Source organism: Vombatus ursinus, unplaced genomic scaffold, assembly GCF_900497805.2.
Source record: "Vombatus ursinus unplaced genomic scaffold, bare-nosed wombat genome assembly UNPS02015066.1, whole genome shotgun sequence".
In the NCBI taxonomy this organism is placed as follows: domain Eukaryota; kingdom Metazoa; phylum Chordata; class Mammalia; order Diprotodontia; family Vombatidae; genus Vombatus; species Vombatus ursinus.
Genome location: NW_020954844.1, coordinates 8633928 through 8650239, shown reverse-complemented (window position 1 = coordinate 8650239; position 16312 = coordinate 8633928). Strand labels below are relative to the sequence as shown.

Genomic DNA, 16312 nt, shown 5'->3' with positions numbered 1-16312 from the left:
GGCTAGCAAACTTTTTAAAGACCACAAGGGATGTATTCATTGTTTCGACAGCCAAATGTAAATAGCCTTTCCAGTTTCATCAGGGAAACATCTTAACATTTTATAAGGGAATAGCAAGTTATAGATAATGCTTTACATTTTATTTATCACATTAAGACCTAATTACTTCTCTCATCTGTCTCTCAGTAGCATTACATCAGTTGAGCTGGGGGTGGGTGGGAGCAGGGGTGAGGAGTGGGTGGGCATGGGAACAACTTGCTACCTCCATAAATGAAAAAATGAGTGAGGTAATGAATGAAAAAACATTTCTTGTTTACTAGAAGTCAGATGCCATGCAAAGTACTAGGAACATATATACTAAAAGAGACAGTTCCTTCCCACAAGGAGCTCCCATTCTAATAAGAAGTTACAAAAGATGGGAGTGAGTTAGCCAGGGATGGATGTTCAGGCCTAAGAAGTCACCCAGATGGTAAATGGAGACAAAGATACTGGTCTTCCTCCCTTAGATAAATTCTTTGAAAAAATCACCTACACTAATGCCTCTACCTCCTCTCCTCTAACTATTCTAAATCCTCTGAAATCGGGCTTCTGATCCATTCACTTGAAGTTTTTCTCTCCCAACTTACCAGTGAACTCGATATGCCAAATCCAGTGATTTTGTTTGTTTGTTTGTTTGTTTGTTTGTTTGTTTGGCTAGGCAATGGGGTTAAGTGACTTGCCCCGGGTCACACAGCTCAAAAGTGTCAAGTGTCAGAAGCCGAATTTGAACTCAGGTCCTCCTGATTCCAGCGCCGGTACTCTCTCCACTATGCCGCCTGGCTGCTCCTCCAATGGCTTTTTCTCGGTATTCACCCCGCTGACCTCTCTGAAGCCTTTGGCACTATCTGTCACTCAATTCTCCTGGATGTTCTGAACTGCTCTCTGGTGGTTCCCCTCCTACTTGTCTAACCATTCCTTCTCAAGTCTCTTGCAGGACCTTCATCTGTCTCCCACCCACTAAGTGTGAGGGCATCACAAGTTCTCTCGGGGCTCTCTCTTCTCTTCTGCCTCAATTCTCTTCACTTGGTTGATCGGTGTCACCATCTCCAAGGGATTCTCAGATCTACACAGGCAATCCTGTTCTCTCTCCTGAGCTCTCATCCAACTGCCCACTGGCCATTTCCGATCAGATTTCCCATTGACATTTCAAACTTAACACAGTCCAAAAAGAATGCATTATCTTTTCCCCCAAATCCACTCCTCTTCTAAACTTCCTATTACTATCCAGGGCACCTCCATCCTTCCAGTCCCCTAGTTCTCTCAAAATTCATTTCCAGTGTTACCTTGAACGGAAAGCCTTTCCCAGTCAGTCCCACCTCACCTCCAGCTTGGTGAGTTCTTATCTCAGTTTGCCTTCCATAGACTTTGTATATAGCTTGTAAGTACATATTGTCTCCTCCATTAGAATATAAGCTCCTTGAAGGCAGGAGCTGTTTTTGCTTTTAATTGTTTTGCTTTGCCTCAGAGACTTTCTAGAGATCACAGCTTTCAAGCCCTAGCAGTTAGCAAAGTTCTTGGCACTTAGTAAGGGTTTAAAAAATATGTGTTTATAGGAGAGTAGCAGGAAGTAGCTCAGAGAACAGGGTGGGTCTAGAGGGGGCCCTGAGTGCCCCAGAGAATCACTCAGAAAGTTATGCCTGTGGAGGATTTTAAAGGGAAGAAAGAAGCTGCCTCCATGTCAGCATCTGGTAGCAAAACCCTGTTTGTCCCAAGCTAGTTACAGCTTTGGACTGGCCAGGATATTATGGTAGGGAATCTTGTACAGGTATGACTGAGATCTCTTCCAGCTCAGGGATCTTTCTGTTTGTCAAAAAGCTGGAGTAGGGGTGGTCTGACCTAGTTGGTGATGATAGGGGCCAGTGTCCACCTGTCACATACACCCTCCCTAGGGGGCTTTAAAGGCTCTGACTACAGGACTCACTCTCCATTAGTCCCTTTAAAGAGGAAGAGTTCTCCAGCCAGATGGTTCTGTTGTCAGCAAAGAGGAAATCCATAGGGAGGGGGAATGTGGGCCTGAGAAGGGAGGGGGAGGTGGGCTGGTAGGGCCGAGCAGAGGAATTCCTGGAAGGAAGCTCGCACCTCAGGAATCTAATAACTAAACACGATTGCCTGGTAGATGTTGCTGGGGGCTGGGGGAGTGGGTCTCCTCCCTTTTCCAGACCGGCGTTTGGAAGCGCATGATCCAAGGGGTGCAGGTTGCTGACTTCCTTCTCTTCACGGTTTCCCAGGCTTTGTCACTGACCTACTACCTACAGCCTAAGTTGAAATTCACATGTCCTGTACTTCACCCACCCCCTTGGGACCTGTCACTTTCAAAGTGACAACTTGATGGTTTACATACTAATGGAAGATTAGTTTTAGAGATCTCTCCTCATCCCCTAGGATGAGTCAACCTCATGAGACAACAGCTCCATGGTTAAGACATCATAGGAACTGGGGCTGCGTTTTGAGATCATCAAACCTAACGATCTACGGTGAAGCCAGGCACAGCGGTGAGGGAAGGCTAGTTGTGGTCACTTGTGAATAAAGCTTGAATAAAGAAGTCTTTGGGAGTGATCTGATGGGACGATGATTGCTTCTTCCAAGCCTAGATTACAGTTTAGGACAGAAGGCCATGGGGTAGACAGAGAGAGAGATGGAGGGGGCTCCCAGGGAAGCCGTGAATTTGGGGTCCAAATTCTCATAAATATTTGTGGAGAGGACTAAAATATGGGTTTGCTCTCTCTCCCTTCTGTTCCCTTCCTTGTTAGACAGGAAGCCGAGTACTGGAGTGCAGTGGAGTCTGGCCTGCCAGGAGATGGTGAGGTCAGTGGGGGGGGGGGGGCGCCGGAGCAGAATGAGGGGGAGGGGACAAGATCAGGTCAGAGGAGACAGAAATAACCCTGAAAGACATGGGTGCATGGTCAAGGGTCAGGACAGGGGGAAAGAGCTTCTAGAAGTCATCTCAGCCCCAACCCAAAGCCTTCTGATGGTCCAATCTTCTCCAACTGGCAGCTAATGTCTTAGGGCATAAATCTGACAAAATTGACCGATAGTTTAAGAAATCCTAGCCTATACTTTTCTTTTGTATATTCCCAGTAGACCCTGGGGTAGCAGCTAAGGACCCCCTCAGTTAGACCAGGAATTCTATGAAGGAAAGGCTTGCCTATCCCACTATATCAGGGACTCTTTGGTGGCAAGAACTATGGTCGTCCTTCAATCAGCCCAGGGGCTGGCCCCATACCCTTCTCCAGGCAGGCAAGCTGGACTTACTCAGCATGGGGGAAGGGAAACCTAAGTCCTGGGGGCTGAGTGAATAAGCCACTCCCCCCCTCATATCTAGACCTGAGGCTGCCCCATCTAAGAACTGTTACCTTTTCCTCTTGAGACTATAGCTAGGGCTAGCAAGCTCAGAGCAGGCCTGGGAGCTGAGAGTGGGGCATGTAGAGGGAGTTATACTTCTCTCTCTTCCGCACTCCTTCCCTTTCCCCTATAATCCTTCCATCATCTGTGCCTCCACATCCCACTTTTTTTTTTCCTTTCAGAGTCCTGAAGTCTCTCCGACAGGTCCCCAGCTGCCCCCTAGCATCCCTCAGTAGGGCTAGTCTGGGGCCCCAGGGCTGAAAGCAGCCAGCCTTCCTAGGAGTGGGGGAAGGGAGGGGAGGTGAGGAAAGCCTGCAGGGGGAGATCAGCATGTTGGTAATGCTTTCCAGACCACCAAAGGCCACCGCGTCTGGGAAGCCTGACAAGGAGAGAGTGGTTATAATTTACTGGGAGGGAGGAGAGGAAGGAGAAAGAGAGGGGGAAAACAGAAGAAGGAAAGAGGGGGAGTCGTACATTGGGAGAGACACAGATGTACCTGGACCCAGTCCTACTGGTTTCTATTCCCACGCAAATAAAAACACTCGACTACAAGTCTGTGCACACACCTGCCTGATTTAAAGCCCCCCAGGAGGAGGAAGGCTTAACAGAGAAGCCATGGGACATAAGAATCATAAAGTCATAGGTTTAGAAAAGGACGGGACCTCAGTGTCCTTGAGCCTGACCCCCTCATTTTACAGATGAGGAAACTGAGGCCCATGAAGGTTAAGTAACTTGTCCAAGGTCAGGCATGTAGTAAGCACCTGAAGCAGAATCTGAACCCAGGTCCTCTTACCAATATGCTGCTATGCTAATTAGATAGTTTAAGGGACATTGAACCCCAGGTGGAAGCTTTTGGACTCAGTCAGGGCTGGAGGCAGGGGGAACCTCCTGCTTTGGAGCAGGAATCAGCATTCGTTCCAATTGTTAAACAAAGGTTTTAGATAGATAGACAGATAAATAGATAGATAGATAGATAGATGATGGATGGATGGATGGATGGATGAATAGATGGATGGATAGATAGATAAATGGATGGATGGATAGATAGATTGATGGATGGAGGGTTAGATAGATGGATGGATAGATAAATAGACAGATAAGTGGATAGATAGGTAGATAGAAAGGTAGATGAATAATTAAATGGATAGATGAATAGATGGACAGATGGATCATTGGATGGATAGGTAGATAGGTAGATGGATAGATTGATGAATAGATATATAGATAGATGAATGGATATATAGGTAGATAGACAGAGAGACAGACTAGACAGATGGATGAGAGGGAGAGACAGCAATAGACAGCAAATAAGCCATATGGCTAGGCAGATGACACACTTGGGGGACATTAGGAATGGGAGGTAGGTGGAAAGATAAATAAATAGTCACACAGCTTCATGCTTGAGGTGAAGAGCAAGGGGGATTAACTCCAATAGTCCTTATCAATCTGAGAAGGCTTCCTAGAGAGATTCTTACATTATATTTTGTCCTTCTTGCTAGGCTGGGGCAGGGTTGGGTGGGTGACAGTGGTGATCAGTAAAGAAAATGTCTGGGTGTCAGGCAAAGACAGCTCATTCCACTGTGCTTGTTCTGTTCCACCATCTATTTCCCACCTCCATGCCTTTGCACTATTTGTCCTTAGATCTGGAGTGCTTTGCCCCCCTTAGTTCTCCTCTGTGTTTCACCGGTTCCTTTCAAGGCTCAGCTCAAAGCCTGCCTTCTGCAAATGGCCCTTCCTATTTCTCTCTCCCCTACATCCCTCCCCAATCACTGATGTTGTCTCCTTTGAGATTACCTTCTATCCACTCTGCATCTACCTCACACATACACAATTGTTTATATGTCATCTCTCCCATTAAAATGTGTACTTCCTGAGGGCAGGGCCTCTCTTTTGCCTTTCTTTGTATGCCCCATGCTTAGCACAATGCCAAGCATACAGTAGGCACTTAATAAATGCTTGTTGACTGACTAATTGACTGAACTTCAAGAAGATTTTCCAATTGTGTTACATCTTCCCTTGTCAGCAGATACCACATAGAACTGAGAAAGGTGCATAAGATTTAGAGACTGATAACCTAGGTGAGAATCCTGTCTCTGCCACTTACTCTGTATGACCATGCCACTTTTAAATCTAGGATCTCAAGATATCACAGCCCCTTGGAAGCCCAGTCTCCTCAGGTGCCATGGGACCAGAATCCAGGACTGAGGACCAAGACGCACAGGACTCAGGTGAAATCAAAGTGTGAAATCTGACTTTCCTAACTTAAGAGGCCTGGTCAGAGCTAGGAAATTAGAAGTCCCAAAGGGAATAAGAATTCCCATTGCAAAGTACTTTAAGGTTTACAGAGCTCTTGGTTCACAACAACCCTTTGAAAGAGAATACAACATATAAATTCTGGGCTCACTACCCCAACCCTGTTCTAGATGAACGGTCCAGAGGACAGCTGGCTGCACCACTCCTGGAATTCTAAGAGTTACCCTGAGGCATTGTGGAACAGCTATACAGACAACTAGGTAGTCCAAGGAATCGATAGAGCACTGGGTCTGGAGGGAGGAAGGCCTGAGTTCAAATCTAGCCTCAGATACTTATTGGCTGTGTGACTCTGGGCAAGTCACTTAATCTCTGTCTGCCTCAGTTTTCTCATCTGTAAAATGGGGGATCATAATAGCGCCTATCTCCTGGCATTATGGTAAGGATAAAATGAGATTATATCTATAATGCACTTTGAAAACCTTAAAGCCCTGTATAAATGCTAGCTATCATCATCATTATTATTATAGTGGGTTGCTAGAATATAGAATATAATATATAATAATATATATTATAATGCTATAGTTATAATACTATAGCTCTTAAGCTCCCACCTGGTATATTTCCCAGTTACCATCTCCTCAATATCAAGTGACCAGTTGATTTCTCTTTAATTTAAGTGCAATGACCTGCCCAATAATCCTAATCATTGCTTGTGTTCCTACAAGCACTTTAAACTTTGCAAATAACTTTCTAGATTTCACTTGATCTTCACAGCAAGGCTGTGAAACAGGTGCTCTTACTATCCTCATTTTACAAAGAGTAAACTGAGTCTGATGAGGTAACTTGACTTGTCCAGGATCACACGGCTAGTAAGTGGCAGATGTGGTACCTTCCATTTGGCCAGGGTGACTGAACCAAAGAGAGAATGTGATCTGTCTCTTCAATTCTATTCTGAGGGCCCCCCCCCCCACGCAACCCAACTGTTCCACCTCAGAATCATCCTATTTGTAGATCTATGGAGAGTAACCGAGTGAGGGGAAAGGTGCAGGTCTCACAGAGGCCCCAGACACTGATGTAGGAGATGTGGCTCCCACTCTCAGGGAGCTCCTAGTTAGATGGGGAAAGAGAGACCCAGCACAGCAGAAGAAAGAGGTTTGCCAGGAAGCCCAGCTAAAAGGCTGCTCTAGGCTCTGAAGGCTGGGAGGGCAGATCTTTGCCCCCAGGAGCTGGTAGCAAGAAGCTTCCAAAGGCCTCCAAGAATGAAAAGGAGGACTGCCTGCCCCAAGCCTCAGACACCAAGACTAGGGAGTCAGAGGGAGAAGACTGAGGCCAAACCTCAGGCCATCATCCTTTCCTCAAACCCAGAGAGACTGGAAGGGGCCCAGGATCAGGAAAACATGAGATGAGGAAGGATTTCAGCAATGCCCAAGGGCCACCTCCTAGAAGGAGTTTTTCTACTTGCTTAAATATATATGTATATTATATGTATGTATGTATGTATGTATATAAATATACTTGTTTTTAGAAGTATATGCATTTGTTTTTTAAAAGTATATTTTTAAAATATATACTTGTTTTAAAATATCTACTTGTATTTAAATATATACGCTTGTTTTTAAATATATACTTGTTCAAAATATACTTTTTAAAAAATATATACTTGCTTTTAGGATATATACACATATACTTGTTTTAAAATATATATACTTGGTTTTTTTTTTTAAAAAAAAGCAATTTTCCTGATTCCCCCAATTATTAATATTCATTCTACTCAAATTGCTTTGTTTGTTCTATAAAACACCGAGCTGGGCACATAATACAGGCTTCATGAATGCTGTTGATTCATAGACTTTTAAATATTTTTTATTCAGATCTAGATCTGGAAGGGACCTCAGAAGACATCTACTCTAACTTCCTCATTTTACAATTGAGGACACTGAGGCAGGGATTTTCATAGGACCAAAGATCTGTAGCTAGAAGGCATCCTAGAGGCTATCTGGTCCAACCCCTCCTTTCATAGATGTGGAAACTGAGGCCCATGGAGATTAAGTGACTTGCTCAAGGTCATACAGGTAATACTCTTCGGAGGTGGTATTTGAGCCTCCAAAGACTGATCGAAAAGCTAGCATTTATATACTGCTTTAAGGTTTGCAGAACACTTTGCAAATATTTTCTCATTTGAGCATTGTAGAATGTGAACTCCTTGAGGGCAGGCACTACATAGTTTAATCTCTGACTCCCCAGTGCCCAGCACAGTGTAGGTATTTAGTTAATGCTCGTCAGTTGATTGATTTGTATAATTCAATATTTCCTTATCTGGATCCATATTGTACCCTCACCATAGAATGGAAGCTCAGTGAGGGCAGGGACTGTATGGTTTTTGTCTATCCTCTCCGGCCCTGGACAGTAGCACACAATAGGTACTGAATAAATGTTCTTGCAAGGGTGAATGGGAAGCGATTTGGGGAAATCCCCCAGGAGGATCTCTCCACTGTCACTGAGGGGCCACTGCAGGGTTTGGGGCCCTCCTTAGTCTGGGATGAGGGAGTGGTCTGACTCAGACAGCAAGCCTTCCTTGAACCCTCCTCCCTCCGAGTCCAGCAGAAGCAGGATCGTGGGCCAGAGGGGTGGTGCTCACATTCTCATGGCCTCATCCACAGCTGGTCCACCCAAGCCTCCGACATCATTCCTGGGCAGGGCCCCAGAATCAGGTGGGGCTGACCAGGAAGGCTATGGGGCGGGAGCGTTGGACGTGACACGAGCTTCCACCGTCCCAATCGTGCCCCAGGAGGACTAGTCCGGTCGAAATTATTATTTCTCTTCCTCCTTCTCCTAGCTATAAGATTTCACTGCTCTTTCCATATGTATTATCTCATCGATTCTCACAACAGCTCCGTGAGATAGGAGGGGGGCTTATTATCCCCATTTTACAGTTGGGGAAACTGAGGCTCAGAAAGGTTAGGTGATTTGGCCAGGCTCACACAGTAAGTTCTGAGGTCCGATTTGAACTCTTCCTTACTCCAGGTCCCGAGCTATGCAACCGAGCTATCTGCGCTTCCCAAGAAACCAAGGGGCTCTCCTGCACACTTAGGGTAGCCTCAGTGGGGTGGGAGGTGTGGCTGTGGTGTCCAAATCACAAGGTCAGCACCAAGCTTTCCCAAGCTACCTGTGTTCCCCGGACCGTTCACACACTCCCAAAACAGAATAGCAGAATTGGGGAAGGGGGTGGCAAGCAATGGAATTCCTCTCCTCCAAAGAATCTAGGAGCTGCTCTATGAATTGGGGGTAGGGGGCCCTGGGCTGAGCGTTTGAGCTTCGCTCTCCCCCGCCCACCCCTCCGCTCTGAGACTTGAGTCCGAGACCCCGCCCCTCCCACATCTGTGTCTGGGATTGCAATCTGAACCTAGGCGCTCACTCTCTCCCTTTCGCTCAGGGCGGGCAAGCAGGAGGGGAAGAGGGCCGGGCCAGGGTGTGTGGGGCCGAAGGGGTGGGGGGGACAGGAGTGGGAGGAAATAGTCCAGAAATCCCCAGACTTTGGGGATCGCCTGCCTGCCTGCCTGCTCCAAGGCACTGGAGAGGAGGGAAGGTGTGGACCCACCCTGGAGGAGGACTGAGCGATAGGCTGATAAAAACGAAGACTAGTCTGCTCCCTGACTTAGGCACAAGGGGCCTGGCTGGGACGAGGAACATCTGCATCCAGACGGTGGAACGAGGCAGCTTCGGTGATCGGGAGGTAACAGAGAGACCAGATAAATAGGGAGGTAAGTACCTAGCTAGAGGAAGAGAAAAAGCTTTCTTACCTGACTTTGGGGGTGGAGGATTAGGGACAGGCTGAGATACAGGGCACTTCGGTGTTGCCTCAAAGTCTAGACCCCTCTACACACCCGCACACTCCACCACAAATACACACACACACACAGTGGGTAACTTGAGGACCCTTGTCAGGACCTGAGAAATGGAACTCTAAAATTCCAATTTTCCCCAAGTCAAAAAGTCTCTGACTTTGAATGCTTGGGGTTCCCCATCTTAAGGGCCCAAGGCTAGGGGTGGAGGTTGACTATTCCAGGCTCTCCTGACTTCCAGCCCTCCCCGAATTGTTCCCCTCCTGTCTGCTCCCATCCATCCCCTCCCTGTGGAAGCTGGGAGGTCTGATGTGAGGGGGGGGATTCCTGAATGGGGCTAAGGGAGGATCCGCAGGCAATCTCTGTGTGGGGTCAGGACTGGGAGAAATTCTGTGCCTGTGGGAGAGCCCAGAAGTGTGTGCTTTGGGGAGTGGGGGTGGACAGGATGGGATAGGGTGGGGAGCCATGCCCTAACATGGCCAACAGAAAGGAGTAGGGGGGATCCCCTGGGAGAAGCTGAGGCCATGGGGGAAGGGTAGCCAAGGGGACTTCTGAGGGACCCCCAGAGAAGTAAATTGGGTCTGTGGAATGTAAGGAGGAGGGGAAGGGGGAAGAGGGCGGTGAGTAAGTTCCTGAAGTTGGAGTAAATGTATGTTTACATCTCTGGTTCATAGATCATGAAACTGTAGATTTAGAACCTCAGAAAGTTATTTAGTTTAACCCCCTGATTTTATAGAGGTCAGTCAACAAGCATTTAACTGTGACCGGCACTGTGCTAAATGCTGGGGACACAAAGAAAGGCAAAAAACAGGTGAGGAATGTGAGTTTCAAAGAGCTTAATAAATGAGTGAATATAATATATTAACATTATATAATAATAATGTATCATTATATAATAATAAGTGAAGATAAAACCAGGATCTGAACCCTGCTCTTGTGACTCCATAGCCAGCCAATGGTATTTCTCCCGTTGTTTTATGTTTATCTCTAGTTGTCTCTGCTTCTGTCAGTGGGTATCTCCATTGGACGTGTATCTCTGTCTTTCAGTCTGTGCCGGGGTAGGTTTCTTTGGTCTGGACAAGCTATCTGGTGGGGAAAGGGGAGTAGCTATTGCTCAGGGCATCCCAAGAGTCTTAGGGCACAATAAGCTTAAAACTGCACTAAGACTTTTGGGACATCCTGGATCAAAATATAAGTACTTTTGGTGCATGGGAATTTTTCGGGGAAAGATGTAGGCTCCCCAGTTGAAGCAGGTTTGAGAGGAAGATGGGGGTAGGAGCTTCTGCGGGACAATACTGAAATTTTAAGTGAATTTTTTATGCCTGTCAACGTTTGAGTGTCTGTATGGCTGACGGTCAGGGTCCCATACATGGGTACTTGAGAGTGAGAAAACTCACAGGTCATTTGGAGTGTCTAGATGGCAACCAACTGACAAGCATTTATTGAGTGCCTATGAGATACCAGCCTGGAACTGTGCTAGGCTCTGAGAACCCAGCCAAGAACAAAACAGCCCTTGCCCTCAAGGTGCTTACTTTGTATGGGAGCAATAACGGCCGGTCACGTCAGTGGATATAAACACAGACAAGTACCAAGCAGGACATGTCAGGTGTGTGTCTCTGGGTCGGGCTCAGTTTTCTCTGCTTCAGCACCTCCATAGGTGTCCCTAGTACTGGGCCCCCAGATGTGAGGGCAGTGAGCTCTTTGAAGACTAGGATCCACCCAGCCTTGTGCCTCCTCCCTAAGCAGCTCCTGAGCTGGGGTTGGACTGTGTGGCCTCTGAGAATTTGTGACTCCTATCCAGCCTCCTGAAACCAGCCTGGAGAATATAAACGAGGATGAAGGACGGTTTTTCCATTGTCTTTGCATTCCCAGGGCTTGGCTTAGTACTTTTGCACACAGTAGGTACTTTAAAAATGATGATTCAATTTTACCCTTCTACTTAGGTTGTCTCTCTAAGCTCTTAATTTGGGATTCAGAACACCTCCCCTAAGGTCTCACCCAGCTCTGAAAGATCTCCAAGCACCTTTTCTTCCTCCTCTCCTGGACCTCCTCCTTTCTCAAGGGCTGAGATTATTCTGACTTTTCCTATGGAGCTGTTCCATCGTTTTTTCACTCCTGTCCAGCTCTTCATGACCTCATTTGGGCCTTTCTTGGCAGAGAAACTGGAGTGGTTTGTCTGAAACTAGAATGGAGAGAATTAGTCCTGCTCTCAGGAAGCCTCCAGTCTGATGGGGCAAATATCAAGACTCATAAAGCTCTAGACAAATTGGTGCCCTCAATACTCAAATGGATCCTTGTACAATCTGCTCATACTGCCCGACTCCATCCATGACCTTACATTGGTTCACCCGTAAGCTCTGTGAAGAATTTAGGGGCACATAAATACACAGGTCTGTAACACCTGCTAGCTATGCAATCCTAGGCTGGTCACTTAACTTCTCAGACCCGCCCCCCTCATCTAGTGGCAGACCAATTGCTGAGCTGTATTGGTAGAGACACTTTACTCAAAAGTTCCCTACACAATGAAATCACTGGTCTAATATCCCTTCCAAAAACTTCATGTAGGGAGGATGGCCTAGTGCAGGTGTATGGAAGAAAAGATGTGGATTCAGATAAACATTATTTAACTTATGTTATATGAGCCCAACATAAAGATGAGATAACATGCCTTTATGAAATTTTTGGTCTTATAGGGAGATAATGTGATTATATGTATGTATATATGCTTATATATAAATATATTGATATAATTATTATATATTATCATATATAATTTTAATTTTTGTTATATTCTACTTATTACATATATATCTTGTGCTCACGCCCACACACACAGCATACCCTAATTGATATGGAGAGCTGGCCTCAGAGTCAAGACAATATGGGTTCAAGTCTCCCCCTGCATTGGTATGAGATTTCCTCATCTGGGAATGAAATTTTCAGATTTGGTCAGATATTTAGATAGAGATGATAGAGATAGAGGCAGAGACAGAGAGATAGGGATAGATTCTTGTATATATCTTTGGACGGAATTAGAGAGAGAGAGAGAGAGAGAGAGACTGATTCATGTATATGTGTATATGTCTTTGGATGGATGGATGGATAATCTAGCCTGCATCTGGGATTTCATTAGTATAATAAACACCCAATGAGGAAAACCTTTCCACTAATGAAGAGAGGAAACACCCAATTTATGGGCAATTTATAGTCTTAGGGGGTTGCTTGGGGCATGGAGAAGCTGTGAGTGGCCAAGGCTGAAAAGGTGGATCTTGAACCCAAGTCTAGCTTTCTAGCCCTTATGCCATGATATTTTAATAACAACTATTCAGTTTAATTTAGTAAACATTGATTGAACACTTACTATGTGCACTCAAGGAAGTTACATTCTACTGAGTGGAGAGTGATAATAGCCGACATTTTATAGAGCCAAATTGCCTTACATCCATTAATCCATTTGAATTAATACACAATAACTCTATGAGGTAGGTACTATTATTTCTTATTTTTACAGATGAAGAAACTGAGGCTCAGAAGGGTTGAGTGATTTGCCCAAAGTCAGACAGCTAGGAAGTATCTGTTGCAGATTTCAAATCCAGGGACTCCTCACTGTAAGACGCACAGACACAAATATCTTAATAAACACCATTGTTGGCATTAGAGATTCAACAAAACGCTATGTGAAGTCACACAATCCTCGAGCTAGAAGGGGGCCCCAGGGATCATCTAATCCAAGCCTCTTATTTTACAAATGAGGAAACTGAGGCTCATGGAGCTTGAATGACTTGCCTGTTTATTTCACACGAGACAAAGAGGGGAGGGGCTGCCTTGAACCATCCATGCCTCCTCCCCGGGCCTGTTATGACCAGCGTGTATGGGAAGGTTGGTAAGATCATGGCTCCAGAGCTGGAAAAGGTTCTTAGAGATCCATCAAGTCCAGCCTTTTCATTTTATAGATGGGGAAACTGAGTCCTAGGGAGATGAACCCGTGAGGCCTCAGCTCCTTTTTGGGCCAAGTTTAGCAGTCAATCTGTGTGAACGGGGTCAACAGCTACCTAGCCCAACTCATACTCAAAAGGAACCTCCTTCATAACATTCTCGACTAGTGGTCTTAATGACCATTATTATATTCCCACTGAATCCCCACTTCTCCAGAGCGAGTGTGGCTAGTTAGGGGTTGGTCTGGGAGGAGGGATGAAGGGTCGGTTGGTGGTCAGCCTATGGCAAGAAATAAGGGCCAGTCTATGGTCCAGATTAAGGGTCAACCTGTGGCAGGGATGAAAGGTCAGTCTGTGATCAAGGTTAGGGGGCATTCTACAGGAAGGGTCAGGGGTCAGTCTAAGGTTGTAGTTTGAGTCGGGCTTTGACCAAGTTTAGGAATTAGGGTGTTGGACTAAAAGGGGATAAAAGTCAACCTGTGTCCAATGTTTAGGCTCTGTCTATGGCAATGGTAAAGCTTAGGAGCTGTCTGTTTCTGAAGAACAATGTAGCCTCTGTATAAATCTAACTGGCTTACATGGCCATGGAACACCTGACCTTGCCCTCATTAACACGTTTAGAACTAGCAATGTCCGGGCCTAGTTTGCAAGGGGTGGGGGTGGGGTTCTATGAAGGGGCGTTTCCCTCTAAACTTTCCTCCCCAGGACAAAGCCCTAGTCACCACGTCCTCCGTCCAGCTGTGCTCATTACCGCCTCACCTTCCCCATGAAACTAATAGGTCTCTAGGGATTGATGCCCAGCCCCTAAGCTTCCTACGTCTGGACTTAGCCCTGGAAATTTTTCTCATTTATCTATAAATTTTTCCATACAGAAATGTGGGGTGTAGACTACTTTCTCCCATTTCTGGTTTGAATAAAATCTGAGTGGTGCCTTGGATCCATGTTATTTTTCAGCCCATACTTGTATTTCAGTTTTCCTTTAAGAGAGGTTTTATTTGAAGTATATGGCCTAACTGCACACTAATATGGCATGATCTGCATGTGTGCTCGTGGACATGTGTGCCAGGAAATCACCCAGGACGTCTTCAACCTGAAAGTTCCTGGCAGTCAACCTTCAATCTTCCACTCTCCTCACCCAAGGGAATGAGCCATTTTCTCCTCTTCACCTTAAAGCCCGGGCCCCCACTCTCCTTCCAGACTCCGGTCAGAGAGAACGCACAACTGGACAACCTGAGTGACCACAGCTCAGCCACTGGCTCCAGCTTGGCAGGACCTAACGGCGACAAGGTGGCTAGGCTCTCCTAGACCCAACCTATCCCACTGGGCCTGGTTCTGGACGATGTTTCTTTCTTTGCCAACTGAGCTCCAGGTGAAATCAGCTCATTCCAGCTCAGCAAGAAGTCAAAACTCCAAATCAGCATCCCACCTCTCTGAAATCCACAGACAGAGCCTACGGGATTCCTCCCTCCAAGGCGGCTCAGCCTCAGGCCCCCCCCCCCCACAGCTCAACCTTCCCCTCTGTCCCCCAAAGAGGGATTACCTTGTCCGTCAGGGCAGAACCAGAGTAATGCGTGAAAACTGAAAAAAGCATTTAGGCTTGATGAAGGGATGCCTTCCTAAGCAGCAGAGCTATCTGACAGTGAAAAGGACAGCCTCAACAGAAGGTGGGGTCCCTCCCACCGGAGGTCAAGGAGAGGCTTGGCTTGGTGACCTCTGAAGTCCCTTCACTGTGGGTCCATGTACGCATCTGGACACGTCTTTACGTGTGTGTGTTTATGTGTCTGCGCTTATGGGGTGTGGGTCAGTGTCTGTGTGCCTGGTGGTGAGCTCCCAACCGGGGGGAAAGCCAGATCCTTAAGACAGTTGAGTGTCTGAACACAGCCCCTTCCTGGGCGTGCTGAATAAGCAGCTCACAGCCCACGTCCTACTGGAGGGAGGTGGAGGGCGTCATCTGTGTTTTTAAAAGTTAAATCAGATCATTGAATGAAGATTGAGGGCTGGGAAGAAAGCTCTAAGAAAGGTGCCAGGAGGTAACTGGGTGGTTGGTCAAGGTGCCTGACTTAACATCCTTGCCTCTTTCTTATCCACAGCCTTCTAGGGGATGCTAAGATGCTGGCCGTGCCAGAGTCTCGGATGCACAGTCTGCAAATAAGTAAGACCCAATATCCCCATTCTTTTTTCCTACAACTCTGCCCTACCTCCCTCCCTTCTTCCCCCACTTTAAATGAGTTCCTCCCAGTTCCTTCTTCTCCTTCCTCCTCTCTTCTCCCCAGACCTACACTGAAACTGTACCCACCACTAGCCCAGCCCCCAAGTGCTGGAACACACCACACACACACACACACACACACATACCCTGCAAAGACAGTATTCACAAAGAGGCTGAAGACCCCGTCCAGGTTCTGTCTGTGTACACATAGGCCCCCACATAGACACAAGAGTACAAAACAATTCAATTCAATCCAACCAACAATTATTAAATGCCTACAGTGTACAAAACATTCTGCAAAATGCACAGAGGAGCAGCCAGTTGTGAGATTGGGCATAGATGTTAAATGTGTATGTGCAAGTGTGGTTTGTTTCATTTTGTTTTGTGGGGGTGGGAGTGTAATACATGCTGTTGGAATGTCTGTACAAATGGATATTCCTGAATGCATAGACAAGTGGGTGCCAGGTGTGGGTATGAGAAAGTGAACAAGTGTGTTCATGAGTTTGTATACACAAATATGGGTGTGTATGAGCATGTATGTGGTGTGTGAATGTGTATGTATGGGGGTGGTATTCAGATGGTTGCCAGGAAGCCGAGGGAGACCGATTAACATTTATTAAGCACAAACTATTTGCCACATATGCAGTGTGTGTGTGTGTGTGTGTGTGTGTGTGTGTGTGTGTGTGTGTGTG

The 16312-nt window shown here is 46.4% G+C and overlaps 1 protein-coding gene across 1 annotated transcript in view; it reads left to right on the top strand.

Moving 5' to 3' along the window:
• Nucleotides 1-9148: 9148 nt before the first annotated feature.
• Nucleotides 9149-16312, top strand: part of HSPA12B (heat shock protein family A (Hsp70) member 12B) — a 38734-nt gene continuing 31570 nt past the window's right edge. The window contains exons 1-2 of the mRNA XM_027846098.1: nt 9149-9395; nt 15502-15563. Of these exons, the coding sequence (XP_027701899.1) occupies nt 15521-15563 (43 nt within the window). The 5' untranslated portion in view covers nt 9149-9395; nt 15502-15520. The remainder of the gene's footprint in view (nt 9396-15501; nt 15564-16312) is intronic.